The sequence below is a fragment of the Acomys russatus genome, chromosome 13 (genome assembly GCF_903995435.1).
Source record: "Acomys russatus chromosome 13, mAcoRus1.1, whole genome shotgun sequence".
Lineage (NCBI taxonomy): Eukaryota > Metazoa > Chordata > Mammalia > Rodentia > Muridae > Acomys > Acomys russatus.
The window spans coordinates 23,529,599-23,552,307 of NC_067149.1; the positions used below are offsets into that span (position 1 = coordinate 23,529,599).

The 22,709-nt window shown below is 41.5% G+C and overlaps 1 protein-coding gene across 1 annotated transcript; it reads left to right on the forward strand.

Annotated features, from left to right (window-relative positions):
- The first annotated feature begins 11,651 nt into the window (after nucleotides 1-11,651).
- Nucleotides 11,652-22,253, forward strand: Kbtbd8 (kelch repeat and BTB domain containing 8). The gene is made up of 4 exons (XM_051154951.1): nucleotides 11,652-11,757; nucleotides 12,311-12,521; nucleotides 16,356-17,470; nucleotides 20,631-22,253. The coding sequence occupies exons 1-4, from the start codon at nucleotides 11,742-11,744 to the stop codon at nucleotides 21,092-21,094; spliced, it is 1,806 nt and encodes a 601-aa protein (XP_051010908.1). The 5' UTR covers nucleotides 11,652-11,741; the 3' UTR covers nucleotides 21,095-22,253.
- The last annotated feature ends 456 nt before the right edge of the window (nucleotides 22,254-22,709 follow it).

Below are 22,709 nucleotides of genomic sequence, written 5' to 3' on the forward strand. Positions count from 1 at the left end.
TCTAGTGGGAACAGGAAAGAACCGTCTGTATTGAGATGCTAAAACTCTCACATCCATGATCTCTCTTTCCCTGGTGTAGACACTGATGCTCCCCTTGGCTCTCACAGGTTTTGTTTGTTTGTTTTTGTTTGTTTGTTTTCTTCTCCATATCCTGGGTTTTTGGCCATGCTGGGAAGGCACTGTTCTCTCCAGATCTGGATTTTTGAAAAATCATTAAGAAGTCTCTTTTGGATGTGCCACGTATCATATTTTCCAATCAGTTTGGTTGCATGTAAAGCTGTTACATCAACCCTCTTTGCCTCTCATCGATAATAGGCCACAGAAGAGAATATGAGAATGAATACATGAGAATCTTTAGGTAGCTCAGTGATTTCCAAGACTTGCTTTCCTTTAAAGTCAAGCTTGTTGGGTGCTCCCTTAATGAACCTTATTCCTACAGGTCAGTAGTGGTGCTCTCCCCAAAGCTCGTGTGTTGAGTCTTGGCCCCCAGATGGTAGGGCTAGTTTTGAAGGCTATGGAAGTATTAGAAGGTAGATCACTGGGGTGGGAGTTATCTACCCTTGGTTTGTTCTCCCCTCTCCTCTCCTCCCCGCATCTCCCCAACCTACTGCTCCTATCCTGGCAGATGATTGTTAGTGGAAAGAAGAGGTCTCATAATAGCCCTTATATAAAGCTTCTTATCCATTGTCACTAATTATGACATATTACATATTTTACTATAAGACTAAACTTTGCTTAGTCAAATTGGCAGAAATATTTGCGCTATTGTTTGAAGATCAGTGTTTTAAATTTGAACTTCAAAGTCTTTGGGGGAAAAGAAAAAAATGTTTGGAATATGAAGTAGCTGAAACAATTTCTATTTCCCAAACCTGCATTGGGTGATGACAGAGCACACTTAGGCTGCCTTCCTGCTTTCCTGCTTTCCTTCCTTCCTCCTTCCTTCCTTCCTTTCTCTTTTCCTTCCTTCCTCCTGCCTTCCTTCCTTCCTCCTGCCTTCCTTCCTTCTTTCCTTCCTTCCTTCCTCCTGCCTGCTTCCTTTTCTCTTTTTCTTCTTTCCCTCCCTTCTTTCCTTGACTCCTTCCTTCTTCCTTTCTTTTTTTTATTTCTTCTTTTCAATGCTCAGAATCAAGCCCAGGCCCTCCATATAAGAACTTTATTGAACTAGAGCCAAGGTTTCTTTCTTTCTTTTCTTTCTTTCTTTCTTTCACTTGGGAATTTTTCTGCTTAAGTGTTTTGAGTAGCTCAGCCAAGGCCTGAATTGGACTTCTTCAAGGAACACTTGGTTATGTAGTCTGGATTATAGACTACAAATTTTCATTTCAGCATATTTAGGTGTGTGTGTGTGTGTGAGAGAGAGAGAGAGAGAGACAGAGACAGAGACAGAGAGACAGAGACAGAGAGAGAGACGGAGACAGACAGACAGACAGACAGAGAGAGACAGAGACAGAGACAGAGACAGAGACAAAGACAGATGGAGACAGAAAGATACAAAACCCACCACAGACCAGAGTTCTACTGTGAACATTTGGAACTGAATAATTCTTTGTTGTGGGAAGACAATCTTTGAATCTGAGCAAATTTAGTCACGTTTCTGGCCCTCTGCTCACTAGGAGCCAAGAGCAGGACCACACTCCAAACTTCAAAAACCACAATTGATGTTAGGCATTCTTATGCATTCCTTGGAGGACACAATAATCCCAGTGAAGACTCCTGCAATAAAAGCCTGGTTTGGACTCACTTTCCCCATGTTATTAGAGACAGCCAATCCTGGCATCAGTGGTTTCTTTTTAAGACCTGTGTATACATACCACAGACTATCCACTTGCCTGCAAGGTTTTATGTTTTCCTGCACCACTACCAGTGTCTAGCATAGTCCTGGGATAGTACTTTACCACTGGTACTGATTTCCTGGTTTTCCTCATTCTGAGAATACTACAGGTGAATTTCTTATCCTGTTTTCAGTAAAATTGGCCTTATGATTAGTTTTAGCCAATGAAATGGGATTGGAGGTGAGGCATATGGCTCCAGGATAAAAACCTGAAGAAGCCAGTGAGCAATTGGCCCTGCTGCTTTCTTTCTCAGGTGGTGACCAAGAGCCTTTGTGATGCATTCTGCTTCCTCAGATTAGAACTCTGAGTAATTACAATGAACAGAGACCCCCCCCACCCAACTCCCCACTCCTCACTCTCCACTCTCCTCCCTTTCCCCCCAACACCCCCACCCCCGCTGCCTGCTCACCACGCCTGCTGACTCAGGGCAGATGCTTTAGATTCCTGGAAGTGTGAAAGTGTTTTTCAGAGCATATCTCAGCCAATCCCTACAAGCTAATTCACTGGCATTGGTGTTAGGATTCAGAAGGACACCTGAGAGTGTTCGACTCCTAGAAGGTGCTGCTGGTGCTGAGCCTCTGTCAGGATACCAGGCTGGAAAGACAGCAGCTTCTTAGGCTCCTGATATGGCTGAGCTATAATCAACCTGTTAACTGGCCACTTAGCCAGGAAGAACAACAAATTTCTTGTTAACAATAATTTGTTAAACTAAACAGAATTTTCATTTTACTATCAGCTCATTACTACTGCTGCTAACTAATATTTCTTTCAGCGTGCCATTCATTGAATTAAATATATTTAATAAACATAAATTAGCATCTCTAGTCTTCTTAATAGTTCTCTTATTAGCACTCTTTAAAGCTGAAGAAACAAGGGCTCTGAGATATTATTAGTTTGCTGGAGAAAGAGAAATAGCCTCTCTAGGGATGAGCACTTTCTATTGGTTGCCCAATACAGAGTGGTCAGCTCTGAAACCATATATACACAAACAACACAAATAGACTCAGCAAGTTGTATTTATATATATTTGTGCATAATCATACATACATACATAAATACATACATACATACTTACATACATACATACTATAAGCAAAGGCTCATTGAAACCACTGAATTGGACCACTCCGTAGGTAGGAAAGTTTATTGGAACAAATACCCAGACTACAGAATAGAGAGAAACAACTTGCCAAGAAAGCAAGCAGATTTCAGTGATAGTCAGTTGGGTAAGGTCACTGAGCTGATACAGGATGTTTCAGTGAATCAAGAACTGGATGTCCTTGCCAGAGATAGTTGACCATTTTTGGGAACAAAAGGAAGGTAGTGGTTTTCCTGATACACAGAAACCTGCCTTATAAGACTCCTGAGGAATGCTGAGGTTAGGCTTCTCTTTACTCAATAAAAATCCTTTACCCTGTCAGAGTCTTTCTTTTTAGAACATTGACACCAGCACTGCCATTTTGGGGCACTGCTTTGGGCCTACATGCACACAGACACAGAGACCCACAGACACACACACACACACACACACACACAGAGAGAGAGAGAGAGAGAGAGAGAGAGAGAGAGAGAGAGAGAGAGAGAGAGAGAGAGAGAGAGAGGTTTAACAATAATAATCAAGGCCAGGGTTACACAGAGGAACCCTGTCTTGAAAAACAAAACAAACAAAGATGTCGTTTGCTTGCTCGAATTCACAGATCAAAAGAGGTTCAAGGAGCATTTGAGCCTGGGCCATCTAATTGTATCTCTTTAGATACTCTGCCTTCTAAAAAGTGACACACAGGTCCGGATGCGAATATATTGTTAGACACACGAGCTGAGCTCTGTCTTCTCTAACAAGGAGGCCTTGAGAATGCCTGGAGAGAAATGACTGTATTTGAAATGATGCAAGATCAGTGAAAGCCCAGTGCACACCCATGGCATTTGGAAGCTGAGTTGTTCCAATGAGCAGAGACCCTTCTCAGGGACTAACTGGGTATGAAGAGAGCATCATATGAAACATCCGCTGCCCAAGATGCTTCCTTGGCCTTGCCTCTCTCCTAACGAGCATGGTAAGTATGGTTCCAGAAACAGCTGGTCTTCAGCCACGAGTAAGAGAAAGGCTTGAGGCATCTATCATATGAACCCACTGACTGTAGAAAAAAAGACAAAGAAAGCACTCAAAGATGGTATATAAATACCTGTCCCTCCTGGTGTTCAGCCCGTTGGCCTTGTTCCTCAGGCTGTGTCTCACTCTCCTTGCAAGAGGACCCTGCAGTCAACTACAGAGTTTACAGACAGATTGGGATGGTTATTTACCATGTACATTCCCCTTTATTAGTGGTTCTTCAAACTATCATTTGTTTGAGTTCCTTTAGATGAGTTCCCTCACCCCTCCCCTATGTTTTTATTAATATAAAACACTTGGTGGAGGAGAGTAGAAAGAAAAGTAAAAGCGAGGCTTTGAAAGTCTTTACTCAGTAGCCAGGCTGAAGTGGTACACACTGTTAATCCCAGCACTCAGGAGGCAGAGGCAGGCGGATCTTTGTGAATTCAAGGCCAGCCTGGTCTATAGAGAGAGTTTCAGGACAGCCAAGGCTACACAGAGAGACCCCGTCTCAATAAACTGAAGCGGGGGGGGGGGGGGGGGCAGAAGAAAAAGAAATCAGTACTCAGCTAACACAAAACTGCCAAATTCTATGCGCCTAAACTCACCCACTGTGATCGTCCCCACCGTAGCTGCAACTAATTACTACTAGAGGAGTGGCTTAAAGTGACACACTTACCCTGCAGGTGATGGCAAGTGTCCCCAAACCTTCATGATGGCAGGACTGTCCTTTTCCATTGCTTCTAGAAGAGAAGCTACATCTGCCTTTTCTAGCTTGCAGAGACCGCCTACATTCCCTCGCTCCTGCCCTTCACGCCATCACCAGAGCACACAGCCCAACCTCCACTTCTGTGATCACATCTCCATCTTAATACATCAGTGTTTACCACCTCTTCTAATTACACTGGGACCACACAGCTAATTCAGCATGATTTCCTTGTCGTAAAATCCTCAATTCATTTTATCTTTGAAGTCCTGTTTGTCATATGAAGTAACATATTCACAGTCTTTGAACAATCATTATTTTGTCTATTACACCTATCTATTTGCCATTCAATATACTCATCTACGAAATTAATTGCATGGCATTTTCAAGTGATATATATTGACTGTCAGTGATCTGACTTTTGGGAAGGCAAAGTGGAAAAAGAACAAAGAATATGAATGAACCTCAAAAACAGAGCACTGGGTAAAAAGCGTTTAAAGAAGGATTAGATTCAGAGCCCAGCACTGTCATATGAATTCTCATGGCACATAAAATGCAGAAGTATTTTACAAGAATATTTATGCTCACAAGGAGGGATTGCAAATCCATAACAACTGTATTTAAAGTTGGAAGAAGCCAAGAGTGGATAAGCAGGAGCAAATAGGACGCATAAAGCAGGCTATAGGATGTAGGAGTTATTGGTGTTACAAATTAAGGGGAGTATTAACTATACAGTGCATATTGTGAAAGAAGATAAGGAGGCTGGGGATGCGGCTCGGTGCCTAAGAGCTCTTGCTGCTTTTGCAGAGAACCTGAGTTTGGGCCTAGTATCCACATAGTGGCTCACAACCATTGATAATCCCAGTTCTAAGGAATCTGACACCTTTTTCTAACCTCCCTGGTCACCAGGCATGCATGTGATACACAGATATACATCTGGTTAAAAAAAAAAAAAAAAAAAAAAAAAAAAAAACACACTCATACACACAAGATAAAGTTAATAAATCTAAAATTTTAAAAAAGAGAAAACAATGAAATCGTTTTAAATAACACAGTACTGTATTTATGGATGGTGAAACAGAGCTCTCAAGGAAGTGGAAGCACCCCATGACCCAGGGGGCAGGAACACACTTAAAATAGTGGCTGTCAGCTGGAAGGAGCTTTCCCCTTCAGGGACATTCACAGCATCTGGAGGCAGGTTGTGATCATGGCCCCTGATGAGCGAGGCCGAGGATGTTGCTCTAAGTCATCAGACAACACCTGGAGGCCAGCCTGCCCCAGCAAAGATGCCTCTGGGTGAAATGTCACTAGAGCTGAGGGTAAAGAAACCCCTCAGCACAACCAACCGCCAGACACGAAAGCTAAATATTCCTGAAAGTACTTTGGACATATCAATAGCTTTGTCTTATAAATACTTAAATATGCTCTCTCTGCTGTGTTTAAAGTGTATTCTTCAAAATACCTGGTGCCTGTTCTCCACACATTTCTGTTCTGGTGTCTGCAGGCTGAAGATGGCTACTTGCTTACATGCCCCTATTCATGCTTTTTGAGTTAATCGTGGGGTTAGAACATATCAGAATGCAACTGGGGTTAGAAAGAAACAAGAATTGCTGTTTACCTCCACCAGCTTCATGTGGGCTATAGGCTAATCTTCAGAGCAGAGCGCCAATATCTTTCTCACATGAGGAAAAGGACTTCAGCTCGAAAAATCAGCTTGAGTGTGACTGAATCAAGGGGCCGGTACAGCAAGTCAATTTTACAGTAGATTTTTGGGGCATAGTCAACTTAATAACTATTCGTGAGAAATCATATCTACCATCAATAAACATTAAATACCTCTAAAATGATCAGTTTTGCCTAACAAAGTCAAAATAGTTTAGCAGTGAGCCTGCTTTCTGTACTCTGGTTTTTCCTTATCCTTTTAATGGAAGTTTCTCAAACTTACAGAATCACCATCCGTGGCAGATTCCGGGTTAACTTGTGTTTGACACAGAAGTAGGAATGTTTAAACAGGGAGAAAATGTTGTAATATCATTCCCAAAGCTGCACTAGTCTCCGGGCCCTTTCGGTGTAACCGAAACATCTGGCACCAAAGATTGTTACATGACTACAAAACACTGTTAGAATTAGTCTTTCGTTTACAGCAACATTCATATAAAATTGAACCAGAGCCGTAGTTTAAGTGAAATAAAGCAGGTGACCTATAGCTATTAGTCCTCATTCTTTGTTCAGTTCTTAATTAAATCTCATCAATAGTAAGGTGCACATAGCTAGGGTTTTACCTTTGGGGTCCAACTAAGAGAAATAAGAAAGTGTCTGCTGCTTTGGCAAATGTTTCTGTAACACATCTGCTTCGATGCCCTGCTCACCACCTATTTAAGTGAACAGGCTCTCACAGTGCTTCTGCATTCCTTAACATATTGTCGGAAATGTTTATCTTACCTAAATAGCAGGTGCCCCCAGCTGTCCAGATGTACTTGATTTTCATTTGACTATGTTTTACCTCCGTAAACAATAAGGTCCTCAATTAGAACTTCTCTCCTTCCATCCCCTTCCTTCCCCGATTTCACTTCCTTGTGTCATGATCCCTGTAGCACATGGTGGGTATCTTCCCATAACGCAAGTAGTTCTGCACTAGTGGTGAGAAGCAAAAATATTTTTGAAACCTGGAGTAGTGGTGCACGCCTTTTATCCCAGAACTTGAGAAGCAGAGGTAGGAAGATCTCTTGTGAGTTCCAGGACAGCCAGAGCAAATAGCGAGACCCTGTCTCAAAACAAAGTAAAACAAAAAAGTGGTGGCTTTTTTTTTTTTTTTTTGAGAAATTAAATATCCATGTCACTACTTTCACACATATACATTTTCCTTCTTGCATAGGCTAAATTCCAAGTACTTAAAGGACAAATGAATGCACTTTAGTGTTCCCTGCTATAAAAAAATTTAGCATTTTCTAGTTATTACCATTACATAAATGATATAATTAAGTTGAGAAACACCCAACAGGTAGAGTTAATGCTGATATTCACTTAGAATTATATACTTAAAAAAAGGAAAACATTATGCAACATAGACTTTAATCCAGGCAGAGTGAGTTCGAGGCCAGCCTGGTCTACAAAGCAAGTCAGGACAGCCAGGGCTACACAGAGAAACCCTGTCTTGAAAACAAAACAAAAACAAAAACAAACAAACAAATAAGAAGAAGTCCCAGAATCAGGAAAAAACCAGTTTTATTATCTGCGATTATATTAAATTTATGTTTTAAAAAACACTTTGTTGCTTCATTCCAGGCATGAATCCTGTTAATGCAGAAGACTTTAGCAAGAAAAATGTCACACTGGACACATCAAGTAGATTGTAGCTGAGAAGATAAATGCATAAGGACGTCATTTGCTGAGAGGTAGAAGCCTTCACTGTGCCTTCTTACTTGCTTCCATTTCACATAGCGCCGGTTAATCTCACAGCCTCGGCAGCACTGACCAAGGAAATTGGAAAGCTGCAGAATCGATTTGCAGAAGTGAGGTTCTATTTTCTCTTCCTCCTCCTCCATCCACTGCTATCACGTCTGTGTTGCCTGGGATCATTATTGACAGTTGCCTGGGCACAACTGATAATTGCTAAAAAGCCGTTCTCTAAATGTTAAGGCACACACACACACACACACAAAGGTGACTGCATCTTTTCCTCATTTATCACGTTTATTGCTTTCATGATTCCCTCGTCTTCTCTGTAACTTAAAGGTCAGGACGTTTCTCAAGCAGTTCTTTGTGCGTTTGGTTCTGAGGTAATATATACAATAAGAAAGCCCCAGGGGCTAACTTAAGTATACTTCTTTGTATATTCCAGTTTGCGTTTACAGTTTCCATCCTGTATATATTTTACATTGAACTGTAACTATGTAGGAAAATTGCTTCAAAGGACAATACAGTAAGAAAACTGGGTTACTTTTGCTGCTGTCTTCCTAAGCTGTGCATAGGCTTTTAATGTTCTTGTCACATTTGAACTTAGAGCCACCTCATTTAAAAATAAAAGTAGCTTCTGGTCATTTTGTTATCAACTCTGAAACAGAATCTTTGTATTCCTAAAGAGCACTGAGAATTAGCAGAACTACTGCTTCAACTTTGAGCTCCTTCTACTTAATCTTTTAGCTGATAGCAAATCTCCACTAGGCAATGCCTCCTGACCAGCCGTAGAGTCTATTTACAGGGTGCCGTATGAATGGCAAGCCTGTAACTATACATTTGTATTTCTTAAATTTACATTTTCTTTCTGTACTTTGTAGTCTGTTTATTAAAGCATGAGGAAGCTTTCTTTTACTTAATTTAGCAATAGGGACAAGTACATTACTTAATTAGTACAGAATTAAATAGGAAATTGGGTTAGAAGGAAGAAAAAAAGGAGGAAAGAAAATTAACCAAGTGTCTCTTAAAGAGTTTTAATAGGATTGAAAGAATTGTTGATTAGGAAGGGCAGAATTATTAGGAAGGATAGAAGGGCCTGAAGAGGACAAGAACCCTGCAAGAAAGCCAACAGAGTCAACTAACGTAGACCCACGGGGCCTTACAGAGACAGAAGCACCAACCAAAGAGCATCATGGACTGGACCTGGCCCCCTACACATATGCAGCTGATGAGCAGTTTGATCTTTTAAGCTTAGTTGTTTTAGGGCGAGTACCCTCGTAAGCTGAGCAGGTGCTGTCTATGACCTGGACTCTGTTGCCTGCTTTTCATCACTTCACCCTAACGGGGCTGCCTGGCCTGGCCTCAGTGGATTAGGAGGAGCTCCTTACTGATGGGATTTGTGTGCTGGCGGGGGGGGGGGGCGGCTGGGGGATCTCCCTTTTCTGAGGACAAGGGGGGAGGGAGGAGGGGGGAAAAGTGTAGGAGAGAGGGATGGGGAAGAGAGGAGAGAGAGGGCTATGATCGGGATGTAAAATGAACATATAAATTAAAAATGAATTAAAACAAGAAAAGAAAAGATAGCTTACAGGGTTAATATCTGCCCAGCATCAGTGCATTAAAGGCTTATCAAAAATCTAAAAAACTTTAAAAAAACAAAAAGTGCTTGATTAAATTTGAACTTCAGTTAAACAGCCAATAGTATTTTATTTGCTAAATCTATACTGAGAATCAATGCCATTTTTCTGAATGCCCTCAATACCGTAAGCAAAACAATTTTACTAAACTGAATGCATGAAGAATGCAAATTCAAAGTTAGAAGTAACACAAGCGAAGTCAGATTCATCAGGTAAAGGCTGTGCGGGTAGGCGCGCCTTCAATGTTTTCATACTCGAGGGCTGCGAGTGCCCTCCTTACTCTCCAATCCTCAGGAAGCACCCAGTCTCATTAATTCACACAGCAGCATAGCGCTTCACATTTCTAGCACACTTGGGGAATAAAACTCAACTATCTTAAATCATCCCTAATCCTTTTCAATCATAGATGAAATTTCAAGACCCTTTATTAAGGTCACCTCGAGTTGGAGATGCAGCTTCCTTGGGGGTTGGCACTGGTTTAGTTTATAGCTATATGACAGACACACAAATCCTAAATTGCTTGACCCTTCTAAATCTAGGAAAGTTACCACAGTGAACTAAGTCTGTCTCCACTAAGGCTTCCTCCCTCTTCACTGACACAAAGGTGTATCCCCAGTGCGTGCTTGCTTGCTTCTGTTTTACATCCATTTGCAGCTTCTTATTTAGGTTTCTATACTGTGTTAAAGCATCCCGTTAGATGCCAGAAACGGGGTGAGGAAGTCAGAACAGACCAACAAGGGGCTTGTGGAGATGGCTTAGGGATTGAAGTGCTTGCCACGCCAAGTGTGAGGACAGGTGTTCGAATCCCCCCAGAACCAAACCTAGAGCCAGAGACTCTCCAGAGCAAGCTGATTAGAGAGATTAGCCATACGCCTGCCCTCTGGATTTGATTGACAGACCCCGCTTCACTAGATTAAGGTAGAAAACCAGCCATGTAGGATTTCCAACACCAGTCTCGGGTCTCCACATGCATGCCACCAGCAACGCGGGCTCGCCCTCCCCTACTGTGTACACCCACACATGCAAAAACACACTTACAAACGAACATCAAAATGGAAGAAGAAAAATATAGATCAACAATAAAATTTCTGCCTTCTTGCCAAAGACTGTGAAGTAGACTGAATGCCGGCTGTCACATGCTAGGGTAAAGGACTGTGTGTTCATGGCCTGGAAGAGCTTGTGTGAGAGCCAGGACGTCAGTACAGTCCCTAGGAGCTCCAGGCTCAGCCTCTCGCCAGCATTTCTCCACAGGAAAGTCCATTTCCAAGGAGCCCAGGGGAAATCAATCATCTGAGTCTCCCTCTAGTGCTCCTGTACTCTCCATTGTGACAGGTGTTTCCTGGGTGTGCTAAAGGGCAAGCCAAGTGGATTCAGGTCCTGAGTGGCCGTGTAACCAGATCCAGTTCTTCTGGGAAAAGCAGGGCATGTGTCTAAGGCGATGCAATTTCAAGTGGGTGTCACAGGTGGCTCATCAGAGGCCTGCTGATATTTTTCTTTTGGGTGGAGTGTCTTATTTTCTTTGCATTTTTGGATAACAGCCCTCTTGACCATTTCCAACTTTTCAGAGTTTCATAGTCCTCACGCAGAGGTGCGTTTTCATACCGGAATCTAGTCACGGGCAGGGATTTTGAGGTACGAAGGAAATTGTTTTTTGAAACGGTGTCAAGACTAAGAGAGAGGCCCTAGCCAGGGAAATTTGCACTACAAGAGCATTTCTTACCTCGTGCCTCAGAGTGACAGCTCTCCTTAGACAGAGAACTACATTTCCCGGAGGGCGCTGCGCATCTCACAGGCACAGGCTGGCGGGCTCGGGGCGCTACCTCCGCCTAGCTAGCCAATAGGAACGCCCGGCTTGGGCCTCTGCCCGACAAGGAGCACGCGGGAACGGGGGCACTAAAACTACATTTCCCGACACGCAGGTGTTCAAATCCTGACCAATCAGCGCCAGGTATTTCGAGGCTCGGGGAGGAGCCGGCTTGGTTTGCCATCCTCATTGGCTAGGAGGCTCTTCGTAGAGCCGGAACCCGGGAGCGAGCGAAACGCAATGACATTTCCTCTTTAAATAACCGGAGCCGGGGCCCCTTGGAGAAATGGCCGCGTCGGCAGGTGGGTGGCGTGGTGTGGCCGCGGCTGTATCGGTGGCGTGAAGCAGGAGCGCGGGCGCCGGCCGCCGGCCGCGACCCGAGGAGGCCGCCGTAAGGCGGGAGGGCAGGATGGAAAGACGGCGGGAGCGGAGGCGAGGATGAATGGGGAGGAGGGCGGTGGGCGGCGCGCCCGCGGGGATGGGGCGTCTGGGTACCGGCCGCCCGGGAGGCGGTTGAAGGGTGCCCTGGCGGTCGCCCTCGGTCGCGCTGCCCTCGGGAGGCTCCCGCCCCCTGCTCCGCCGGGAGCCGAGTCCCAGCGCGCTGCCGCCGCCGCCGCCGCCGCCGGCTCGGCTGGCTCGCCTCAGGCGCTCCGCGAGCGCGACGGTCCGGGCTCGCCGGGCTCCCGAGGAGCGCGCCGGCCTGGGAACTTGTCCTCCGTTGTTGGGTTCTGGGCTCCCAGAGCTCTTGCTTAGACGCGGGCGTTTGTGTAAGGGGTGGGGGGTAGAGGGTGGGGGAAAGCCCACGACGCCGTAACTGGCTTCGAACTTGTTGTGGTTGTACGATTTTTCTCCTAGATTTAAGTAAGTCTTCCCCAACACCGAATGGGATTCCATCTTCAGACACAGCCTGCGATACCATGGACCCCTTCCATGCTTGCAGTATTCTTAAGCAACTCAAAACAATGTACGATGAAGGACAGTTGACAGACATTGTAGTGGAAGTGGATCACGGGAAAACATTTTCCTGTCATAGAAACGTTCTTGCGGCAATCAGCCCCTACTTCAGGTATGACGACAGTAGAAACTTACATTACTTACCCATACCAGACTCCCGTTCGCCTCCAGTATTTCCCACTTGGTTTTGATATAAAGAGTTGGGACAAATAAATAAAGACAAATAATGCGTTTATTTTCCGAGAGCGGATAACAGGCCTTGTCTTAATAATGGACCCTCGTTTTTGAACTGTGGGATTCTAGGGTTTTAAGTTAGTGGACCCCTGTGTGAAGTGTTCCTAATATAGATGCTGTCGGGCACATGTGAATTTTAAACTCAGTAACTAAGTTACACTAAAACATGTGAAGTCCACAGCTTGTGCATGTGGCTGCGGGCTGCTGTATCGGGCAGTGTAGAAATACAGGGTTTCGATCATTGCAAGTTTTATTAGAGAAAGATCTAGAATTTATTTTTAAATATTCATGATGTGATGTATATGTATATTTTAAATATATAACATTGTTTAGAGTTTAGAACATAGGGACCTGTTCATTTACAAGTAAATTAGGACTTAGTAGATTGTTTTAATGCCATGGAGTTTTGTAAAAAGTAGTGAAATAAAGTAAATGAAATAGAGTTTATTTCTGTCTTAGTTTCCAAGGTTCCAAGAACTATTTCATGCTTTTTCACGTTCATTTTTCATTTACTTTTATCATAAAATACTGAAAAGTGAAAAATTTAAACTTGTGTGTAATTTCTTATTCTAAGGACAGATGATTGGGATAGATAGTTTTCTACCTGAACATACTTTTTTTTTTTTTCAAGTGCTCACTTCTGAAAGCCCTTCATCATTCAGAAGTTCATGAGTGACAGGAAGATTATCCTGCCAGCCACACTCTTGATTTATCTCTCTAGGTGCTTATAAGGCACATCCCACTGTAATCTTGCATTCACTTCTTGTTGCTCTTTCTCAGAATGCTGCATTGAATTTAGTTCCTTCAGTCCTGATACTTAAAGCCATTTAGGCTTGCCTTGGGTAGGTCACTGAACTACCAAGTATTAATTATCACAGGATAGAAAGCCGAAAAGAAAAAAAAGAGATTGAACTCATACAGCTCAAGTTTGGCCTGGCAGTGGAAACCGCTGCTCCTACCAACTGTGCGTTTGAATATATGGCCCGATTCCTCCTTACCAAGTTCTGACTGAAGCTTACTTAATATGCATTGTCTTCTGTCATCTTAGTAGTCTCATCTTTATACAGTTATTACAACAAAACAAAACAAACCTCGAGTGAGTGATTCCTAAGTCATTCAAATGGCAGATAGATTTTATTCTAAAATTGGACTTTTTACTATGTGAAACTATAAGAACAAAAATAGGCGAACTTCATTAAAGTTCTGTTTTTAAAAAAACCCAAACTATATATATTATCTTTGAATAGTAAGAAAATAAATTGAAATTCAAAGTAAATTTTTTCATTAAAAGCTTATTCTCTAGATGATACCATATAAATGTCCTGTATAACTAAAATTGGATTTGAATGCCTACACAAAAAGAGTATGGTTACAGTAGATTTTAGTTTCTAAGAAGTTAAAAATGCTTGGAAATATTTCTGAACACACCATTCACGTAAGGATGTTGGTAGAGACCAAGAAACTAAGTTCTTGTTTCCGGACAAAAGTTTCTTGGCTCTCCTGCTGTGGGAATCTCAGAAACCACACTTAGTAATTTCCAAGCTTTGCATTTCAGGTGAAAGAGTTAGGACAACCAGAAGCTTGACCTGGCTCCTTCCTGATTCAGCACCTTTTCAAAATTAAAATGCAATGATTATGAAAAAGATTACTACTTGGAATTTTGTGGGAGGACGTACTCCCAATGTGTTGGAGACATGAAGAACCTGTGAGGGAGCTCCTCGAGGCACCAGACTACTCCTGTGTGTCGGCCTAGCCTGCTGAAGGCAGGAGTGGCTCCCGAGATAAAGGGATATGTGATGATGTTCTCCCTTGGGAGTCAGTCTCTACCTAATGACGGGCTGTATTTTTCTTTTTAATTGGTAGCTGTATGGGTGAATCTTTCAGCACCTGAATTGAAAACCAACTCAAACATAGGAACATTTGATTTTTTTAGTCAGATGGTACTATTAAACCTAAAATTTATATTATTGAAATAAAAAGATACATAGTCTAAACACCAAGCTGGGCCTTGAAGGTTTCTCATACATATTAAAATCTCATGTATTGAGTGGCTCAGTGGTTAAATTACTCTTGCAGAAAACCCAAATTTAGTTCTCAGCGCCTATATCAAGCCACTCACAACCACCTGTAACTCCAATTCCAGGGGACCTAGTGGTCTCTTCTGAACTCTGCAGGCATCTGCTCTCACCTGTGGACAATTCCCTACACACACACACACAGATAAAAAGAGCAAAATCTTAAAAAAAAAAAAAAAAAAAGATCCTCATGTACCTGGTGGGGCCTTCAAAGGTGTCTGCCCACTTTCCCACTTAGGATATTTTTCACAGTATAACTGAACAAGTTTAAAGTATCTAGATCTCGCACACACTTTTAATCCTACCATTTGGGGCAGAGGTTGTGGCATCGTTGTGAGTTCAAGGCCAGCCTAGTCTACATAATGAGTTCTAGGACAATCAGGGCTATATAATAAGACCTTGTCTCAAAACAACAACCTAAGTTTTTTTAGAATGAAACTTTAAAGAAAGAAAATGATGTTTAAAAATGGGTAATACTTAGAAGTCCAAGTGTTTTATTTGCATAGTGTTTGGGAAACAAAGTTCCATAAATATACTATTTGAAAAAAGAACAAGGCATATTAACACTACCATACTTTTTTGGTATAGATATAAATATCTAGGATACAGGAACATTAACTGAGAAAATGAAGTATCTCTACTAAGGAAGAATTTTCAGTGCCCAAGAGTAAGTAAAGTGGTCTTTTGAAAGATGTAGGTAAAAAATATGTACCTTTGAAGAATGCCATGCTCTTTCTGAGACGAAAATTCACTTTGTGCATACAGATTCCCCTGCATTTTTTACTGGGCCATCAAAGATTTCATTAGACTGGCTCACGAAGCTTAGGCCTAATTTTGCTGTCTGGGTGGTATCTTGAACTTTTTCTGGGACGTGACAATTTAAGGTCCATTTAAGGCACTCTGACTAGAAGCTTGGCTAGGTGCTCCAAGGACAGTCAGATCTGATGTGTATCACTTGTGGTTCACTTTCTTACCAGTATTCTCCTTTTCCCATAGTTAGCACAGGAGAACGGAATCCTGCCCCTCTCCCTCCAGGTCTTATGTGAGCTCTTGGGTGAAACTGAGGAACCCAATTAGCACAAGATCTAGTTAATAAGAGATGCCTATAAGAATCTTAGTAATTTTATGTGCACAGAGGGATTTTTGTAAGAAAGTGAAGTCCACACAAATGATCAAAACTTGATGCATTTATGTCTTTTAGACAGAACAGTACATTTGTCAAGGAAGGTCAGGGCAAGAGGCTAGCTGGATTAAGGCAGTAATTGCAGGGATGTTACTAAGGGATGTATGGGATGGGAGGAGCTGTAGAAGTACTTGAAAGATAGTGACTTCAGAGTTTGTTTATTCAGGCTCATTGCAGCCGCAATTACCTAGTTTCTCTAGTGATCAAGGCCACCGTCCCAAAAGAGTCTCCATGGCTTGCTGCAGGGGGCCACATGGCCCTTGTGTCAGCTTTAGTTCACTGGGGCATTTCAGCTTGAAGCAATCTACCACAAGGTGGAGTGGCCTAGAGAACAGAGCTTTTGGGGGTAACTAGATGAGTGGTTTTCAGAAGGACTTATCTGTGGGGTAGCTTTATGCTTGGAAAGATTCCATTTGCGGTGCATATAAAATATCAACCACTTTTTCTTTCTTAGATCCATGTTCACTAGCGGCCTTACAGAAAGTACCCAGAAAGAAGTTCGAATCATCGGTGTGGAAGCTGAATCAATGGACTTAGTATTGACTTATGCCTATACGTCTAGAGTTATTCTGACGGAGGCCAATGTTCAAGCCTTGTTCACCACAGCTAGCATTTTCCAAATCCCCTCCATCCAAGACCAGTGTGCTGAGTATATGATTAGTCATTTGGACCCACAGAATTCTATTGGGGTCTTTATCTTTGCTGATCATTATGGTCATCAGGAACTTGGAGATCGATCAAAAGAATACATCCGTAAAAAGTTTCTGTGTGTCACCAAAGAACAAGAGTTTCTCCAGCTGACAAAAGACCAACTCATAAGCATACTAGACAGTGACGATTTAAATGTCGACCGGGAAGAGCATGTTTATGAAAGCATAATACGGTGGTTCGAGCACGAGCAGAATGAAAGGGAAGTACACCTTCCAGAGATTTTTGCCAAATGTATACGTTTTCCTCTGATGGAAGAAACATTCATCGAGAAAATTCCACCTCAGTTTGCACAGGCCATAGTCAAAAGCTGTGGGGAAAAGGGCCCATCCCACACCAATGGCTGTACGCAGAGGCTTGGAATGACTGCTTCCGAGATGATCATATGCTTTGATGCTGCACACAAACACTCAGGAAAGAAGCAAACAGTGCCTTGTCTAGATATAGTCACAGGAAGAGTGTTTAAACTATGCAAACCACCAAATGACCTAAGAGAAGTTGGGATTCTCGTGTCACCAGACAATGACATTTACATTGCAGGAGGGTACAGGCCAAGCAGCAGTGAGGTCTCCATCGATCATAAGGCAGAGAATGACTTCTGGATGTATGACCATTCCACCAACAGATGGCTAGCCAAGCCATCCTTGCTTCGAGCCAGAATAGGCTGTAAACTCGTACACTGCTGTGGTAAAGTGTATGCAATCGGAGGGCGTGTTTATGAAGGCGATGGAAGAAACTCGCTCAAGTCCGTGGAGTGCTATGACAGCCGAGACAACTGCTGGATGGCCGTTTGTGCCATGCCAGTTGCAATGGAGTTTCATAACGCTGTGGAGCACAAAGAAAAGATCTATGTTTTACAGGGTAGGTGACAAAGAACTATTCATAAAAGGGTCATATGCCAAGGGTGGCTTACTTAATAACAGTAAAGCAAGTAGCACTTCCTAGTAGTTAATACTTTTGGTTTCTTAACTGTAAACTATGTTAAAACATTCTCTCTTAGAAGTTCAAGGCCAAAAATGTTTAAAATTGTAAAATATTTTTAAGCTACTGAAATGGTCCTCTTATAAAGTATTTTTAAAAACATAATCTAATAAGTAATAGTTCAGCTATTACTTATTGATTATTTGAGAGCATTTTAAAAGTCTAAACAATAAACAAAGGTTAATCATACCTGGCTATTTTTTGTTCAATAACATAATCAAGGGATGTGGCAACTACTTTTTTATGGAACTTACTGAATGATTTTACTGAAATAGTTATACTGTTTACCAAGGCGTTTTTTTCCCCCCATGATTTATTTTTATTTTATATGTATGAGTATCTTGCCTGCTTATGTCTGTGCACCTTATGCAGCCAGTGTCCAAGGGAGCCAGAAGATGGTGTCAGATTGCCTGGAACTGGAGTTTTAGACAGTTGTAAACTGCCATGTGGGTGCTGGAAACTGAACCCAGGTCCTCTGGAAGAGCAGGGCAGCAGATGCTTTTAAACACCAAGCTAGATTTCCAGCTCTACTGGTTTGTTTGTTTTAACTTTTATGTATATGGGTATTTTGCCTGAACATATTTATGTACTATATACATACTTAGTCACTGCAAAAGCCAGAAGAAGGGTACTCTGGAACTAGAGTAACAGATGGTTGTGAGCTGCCATGTGGAAGCTGAGACTTGAACCTGAGCCCTCTAAAAGAGCAGCTTAGTCACTTAGCTCTTAGCCACTGACCCTCTCAAACGGTTTCATTAGTTATGAAACTTAATTCCAAAGGCTTGAAATTCAGATCCTAGCTTCTCTCTTTTTTTTTTTTTTTAGTTCTATGCATATGAATGTGCAAGACAGACATTAACATTTGATGTCTCTCTATTGAAACTTTTTTTTTTTTTTTTTGAGACAGGCTGTCATTGAACCTGGAACCTACTAATTGGCTTGACTGGCTTCCTCCAAGCCCCTCAGAAACCTAACTTTCTCTGTCCCCTTGCTGCTGGGGTCACATATGTGCCACCATGCCCTGCTGTTTTGTTTTGTTTTATTTTTTTGTGGACCCTGGGGATCTGAACTTAGATCCTTATGCTTGTATTCTAGCACTTTACCCACTGTGCCATCTCCCCTGTCCCCTACACTTTTACTAAATGTTTAATATGCTGGGATTTTGAATGCAGTATAAGTAATGCCCAAATCCTTTTTCATTTACTGTGTTTCTGAATGGATTATATTCAATGATTTTTATATGACTAATAAATCAGGAACAATGTAGGTTTTTATAAAGATACACATGATATTTTTAAGCCCTATCCCATTTTTTAAAAGATAATTTTTGCTCTAAACCTGTGACTTGAATTTTCTCAGAGATTCCTGGACATGTTTGCTTTAAGTTGCTTATACTGTCTGGTACTGTATTTTAGTTAAATGAAAGCACAGCATGATTTGGGCTTATCATTGCAAAAAATAAGAACAGATGTGTAACTCACTCAATATGGTTATATCATTCAGTGTGATGAGTGATGAAATATGTCTCTCTCTCTCTTTCATTTGTCTTTGAGTGTTACTGGACAAAAAGATTATAGAGATAATTTTAAGGCTTTTCATTGGAGTGTGCGAGCTGTATATTAATGTATATGTAAATACTGTAGCAAAACAGCAGTGACTTAATAGAATTTCAGGACCAGAATGAATAGTTTTTAACCAGAGGTTATATTTTATGTAAGGAGAATCTGTGGTCCTGAAAGCTTTTTTACTTGCCTATCATTGGTTTTAGTTTATTACAGAGGAGTGGAGGTTTGTTAGACCAGGTTTTCTTTATAAGAAGTTTGTACAGAACTGCGACATGTAAAAGGTCTTACCTCCCATTTTCTCTATCAAGAATACTGTAATATGTGAGTCAGTAAGGATAGGCAATGTGTAAGCAAAAGCTGGCTCAAATAAAATTAGAGTTGAAATGTCACTGTTATTAAGTAAGTAATTTATTTTATAGATGAGAATATTCCAAATTTAGAAGAGTTTAAGGGAAGCCTTACTTAGAACCCAGTATTCATTTCTAACCTAAACAAAGCCTCCTCACATTTATAACCCGATGAAAACTGTTGAAGAAGGTTATGTCTTACAGGTTGAGATCCCTAATGTAAAGAGCCAAAATGTTTTGAAACGTGAGACTTTTTGAGAACACTGTTGTGGCTCTACACATGGAAAATTCCTGACCTAATGTAATAGATCACAGTCTATAACACAGGACTGAAGATATTGTAGTGTTTATGTTTTGACTTGGAGTAATCTCCAAGATAATATACTAGCTATCTGCATATACTCTAAAAATGAAATACTTAGAGTTTCAGATACTTCAGATAAGGAATGTTCAACCTGTTCTACTTAAAACTGCTGTGGTATAAATTTAATCTGTCCGTAGAGTTGATATTGTTATCACAAAGACATCATACAATGTTGCCATTAAACTGGCATGGCCACCCATGCCTATAATTCCAACTCTCTGGAGGGTGAGGTAGGATCTTAGAAGTTAAGGCCAGCCTGAGCTCAGGCTGGAGACCTTCTCGAAAAACAAAACAATGTTATATCACTAGCAAGATCTTGTGAACACTGACACTTTAATTCTTACAGACGTTTTCCTGTTGACGGTCTGACTCAGCACACTCCTCCTTTTATTGTTAGTTTAAGTGGTTAGTGACTCAGTATCAGTTTCATCATTTGTTTTGAAATTTATCTTTGCTTTATAACAGCATCATGTAAACCCATCAGTAACCCACAAGCACAGACGTAAACAGTTTCCCATGCTATTTCATAACCAAGCAGCACACCCAGCTGTCATGGATGTTTATGGTTAAGTTGTATGTGTGCATGTTGCCTGCCTTTCTCCTCCCAGGTCATACAACCCAATGCAGGGGACTGCACTAGTACTGTTACTTTGTATATGATAGGAGACAGATATTTGGAAAACTTAGTTTTCAGACGTTAGAATCAAAGATGCAACCAAACATGAAAACTTACATATTTTTTTTTCTTTTTTCCCCCTCTTTAGGAGAATTTTTCCTCTTCTATGAGCCTCAAAAAGACTACTGGGGATTTTTAACCCCCATGACTGTGCCTAGAATCCAGGGCTTAGCAGCTGTGTACAAAGACTCGATCTATTACATAGCTGGAACCTGTGGAAATCATCAGCGTGTGTTTACTGTAGAAGCCTATGATATTGAGCTAAATAAATGGACTCGTAAAAAAGACTTTCCATGTGACCAGTCTATAAACCCATACCTTAAGCTGGTACTTTTCCAAAATAAACTCCATTTATTTGTCCGAGCTACTCAAGTGACTGTTGAAGAACACATCTTCAGAACCAGCAGGAAAAATTCTCTTTATCAATATGATGACATTGCTGACCAGTGGATGAAAGTGTATGAGACCCCAGATCGGCTGTGGGACCTTGGCCGCCATTTTGAGTGTGCTGTGGCTAAACTCTATCCTCAGTGTCTTCAGAAAGTTCTCTGACAAGTAGCAGGCCTCAGCACATCGCTGGCATCTCATACTAAGGAAGCGTGTTCAGGAAGTGCTGTCAACATTGAAGAAGACTGAGAGAGTTTTGTATACAGAAATGGGTGCTTGGAAAGATTGTGGTATGGGGAGGGATTTGCTTTTACCTTCATTACTTTTTCATTTCAGTAAGGAAAGGTAATAAAGTGCAATTATCAGCATTTTTCCACCCCTTACATAAAAGTATCATTCTAGAATTTTGTGATAAATAGTTGCTGAGAAGCCAGGTGAATCAAGACAACTATGCACTCTTAAAAAGCAGTTAGAGTATTCCTGGGTAGAGGCGTCCAAACTGGTTAACATGACTTTTATTTTAAATACGGGTAACAATATGAGGCAATATCATTTATTTAGCTGTGATCTCTCTAACACAGAGAAGCACTAACTTAGATCCTCATTCTTAACTATTTATATCTATTTACATATATATTTTTGTGTACTGTTTTCAAGTGTACGAGATTTAAACGTGCTCCGTCCATGGACTGAAGGAAAACTCAGTCTTGGAAAGAACTTTAGTCAGATTGTTTCATATTTCTCATGTAACTTTAAGTTAAGCTAAAACTTTAGAGTGGCAGTTTTCTGTCCATAACTTTTTCAAGTGCTAACACTGTCTCATTTCTTAAAATCCCAGAAAGGGCTCAGATTTGCAGATGACTGGTGCTTGTATAAGTTAATTCACGTGTAGTTAAGTTGGTTTAAATGGTTTATGAGTCTGTGTTTATCTTCCAGATTAGCATGCTGGTTCCATGGCCATGGCACTTTCCCTTGTGACTCCACGAGGTCTGCTATTTGTGTGATAGGATATGGCCGATGGCCATTGGCCTAACTGAATTGAGTTTCACAATTCCAAGTTTGCACTAACATGGGCTGTTTTGTTGCCCAACTTCCTTTTCCATCCTCTACCTGTCCAGCCATTGTTGGTATCGTGAAAGCTAACTTATAATGTGAAGTTTCAAGCCATTTTAAAATTCTGTTTTCTAGAAACAAGTGTCTTGCAGTGGTCTAATAATTTAATAGCTTATAAGGTTCATATTACAGTTCCAGCCTCTCTTTATTTGTTGCACTCAACAGTGATATTTGTACACTGAAGGTGATACAGAAAGAAGGATGGGTGAGTGAATAGTGAATAGAACCACTGGGTTTCTTTACTACAGGTACTAAGGCGGCGCTGTTCATATTTAACTGATAAGTAGCTCACAGCTAGGAATATTGACATGAAGGACAAACCAACTCCTTTTTTACCTAAGGCGGGCATTTAGATCGATAACATACTCATTGCTATGCCTCCTATAACAGATGGAGATTGTTACACATAAGGTCCGAGTCTATCCTCAGTCAGAACAGCTTGATTCTCTTGAAAACTGGCATGATTTATATTGAAAACAAAAACAAATCTTGACAAATTGTAAGGTGACACTGTGAAACAAATCGACAGCATTGCCTCAGCATCACATACCTCCTTCTCCAGACACTCTCTAGACTGCTTCGCAAAGGGCCTATAAGTAGAGATAGTTCTCTGTAGCAGGTGTCCAAGTGGACAGCAGTCACAGGATGAGCGTGGATGCGTTCTGCA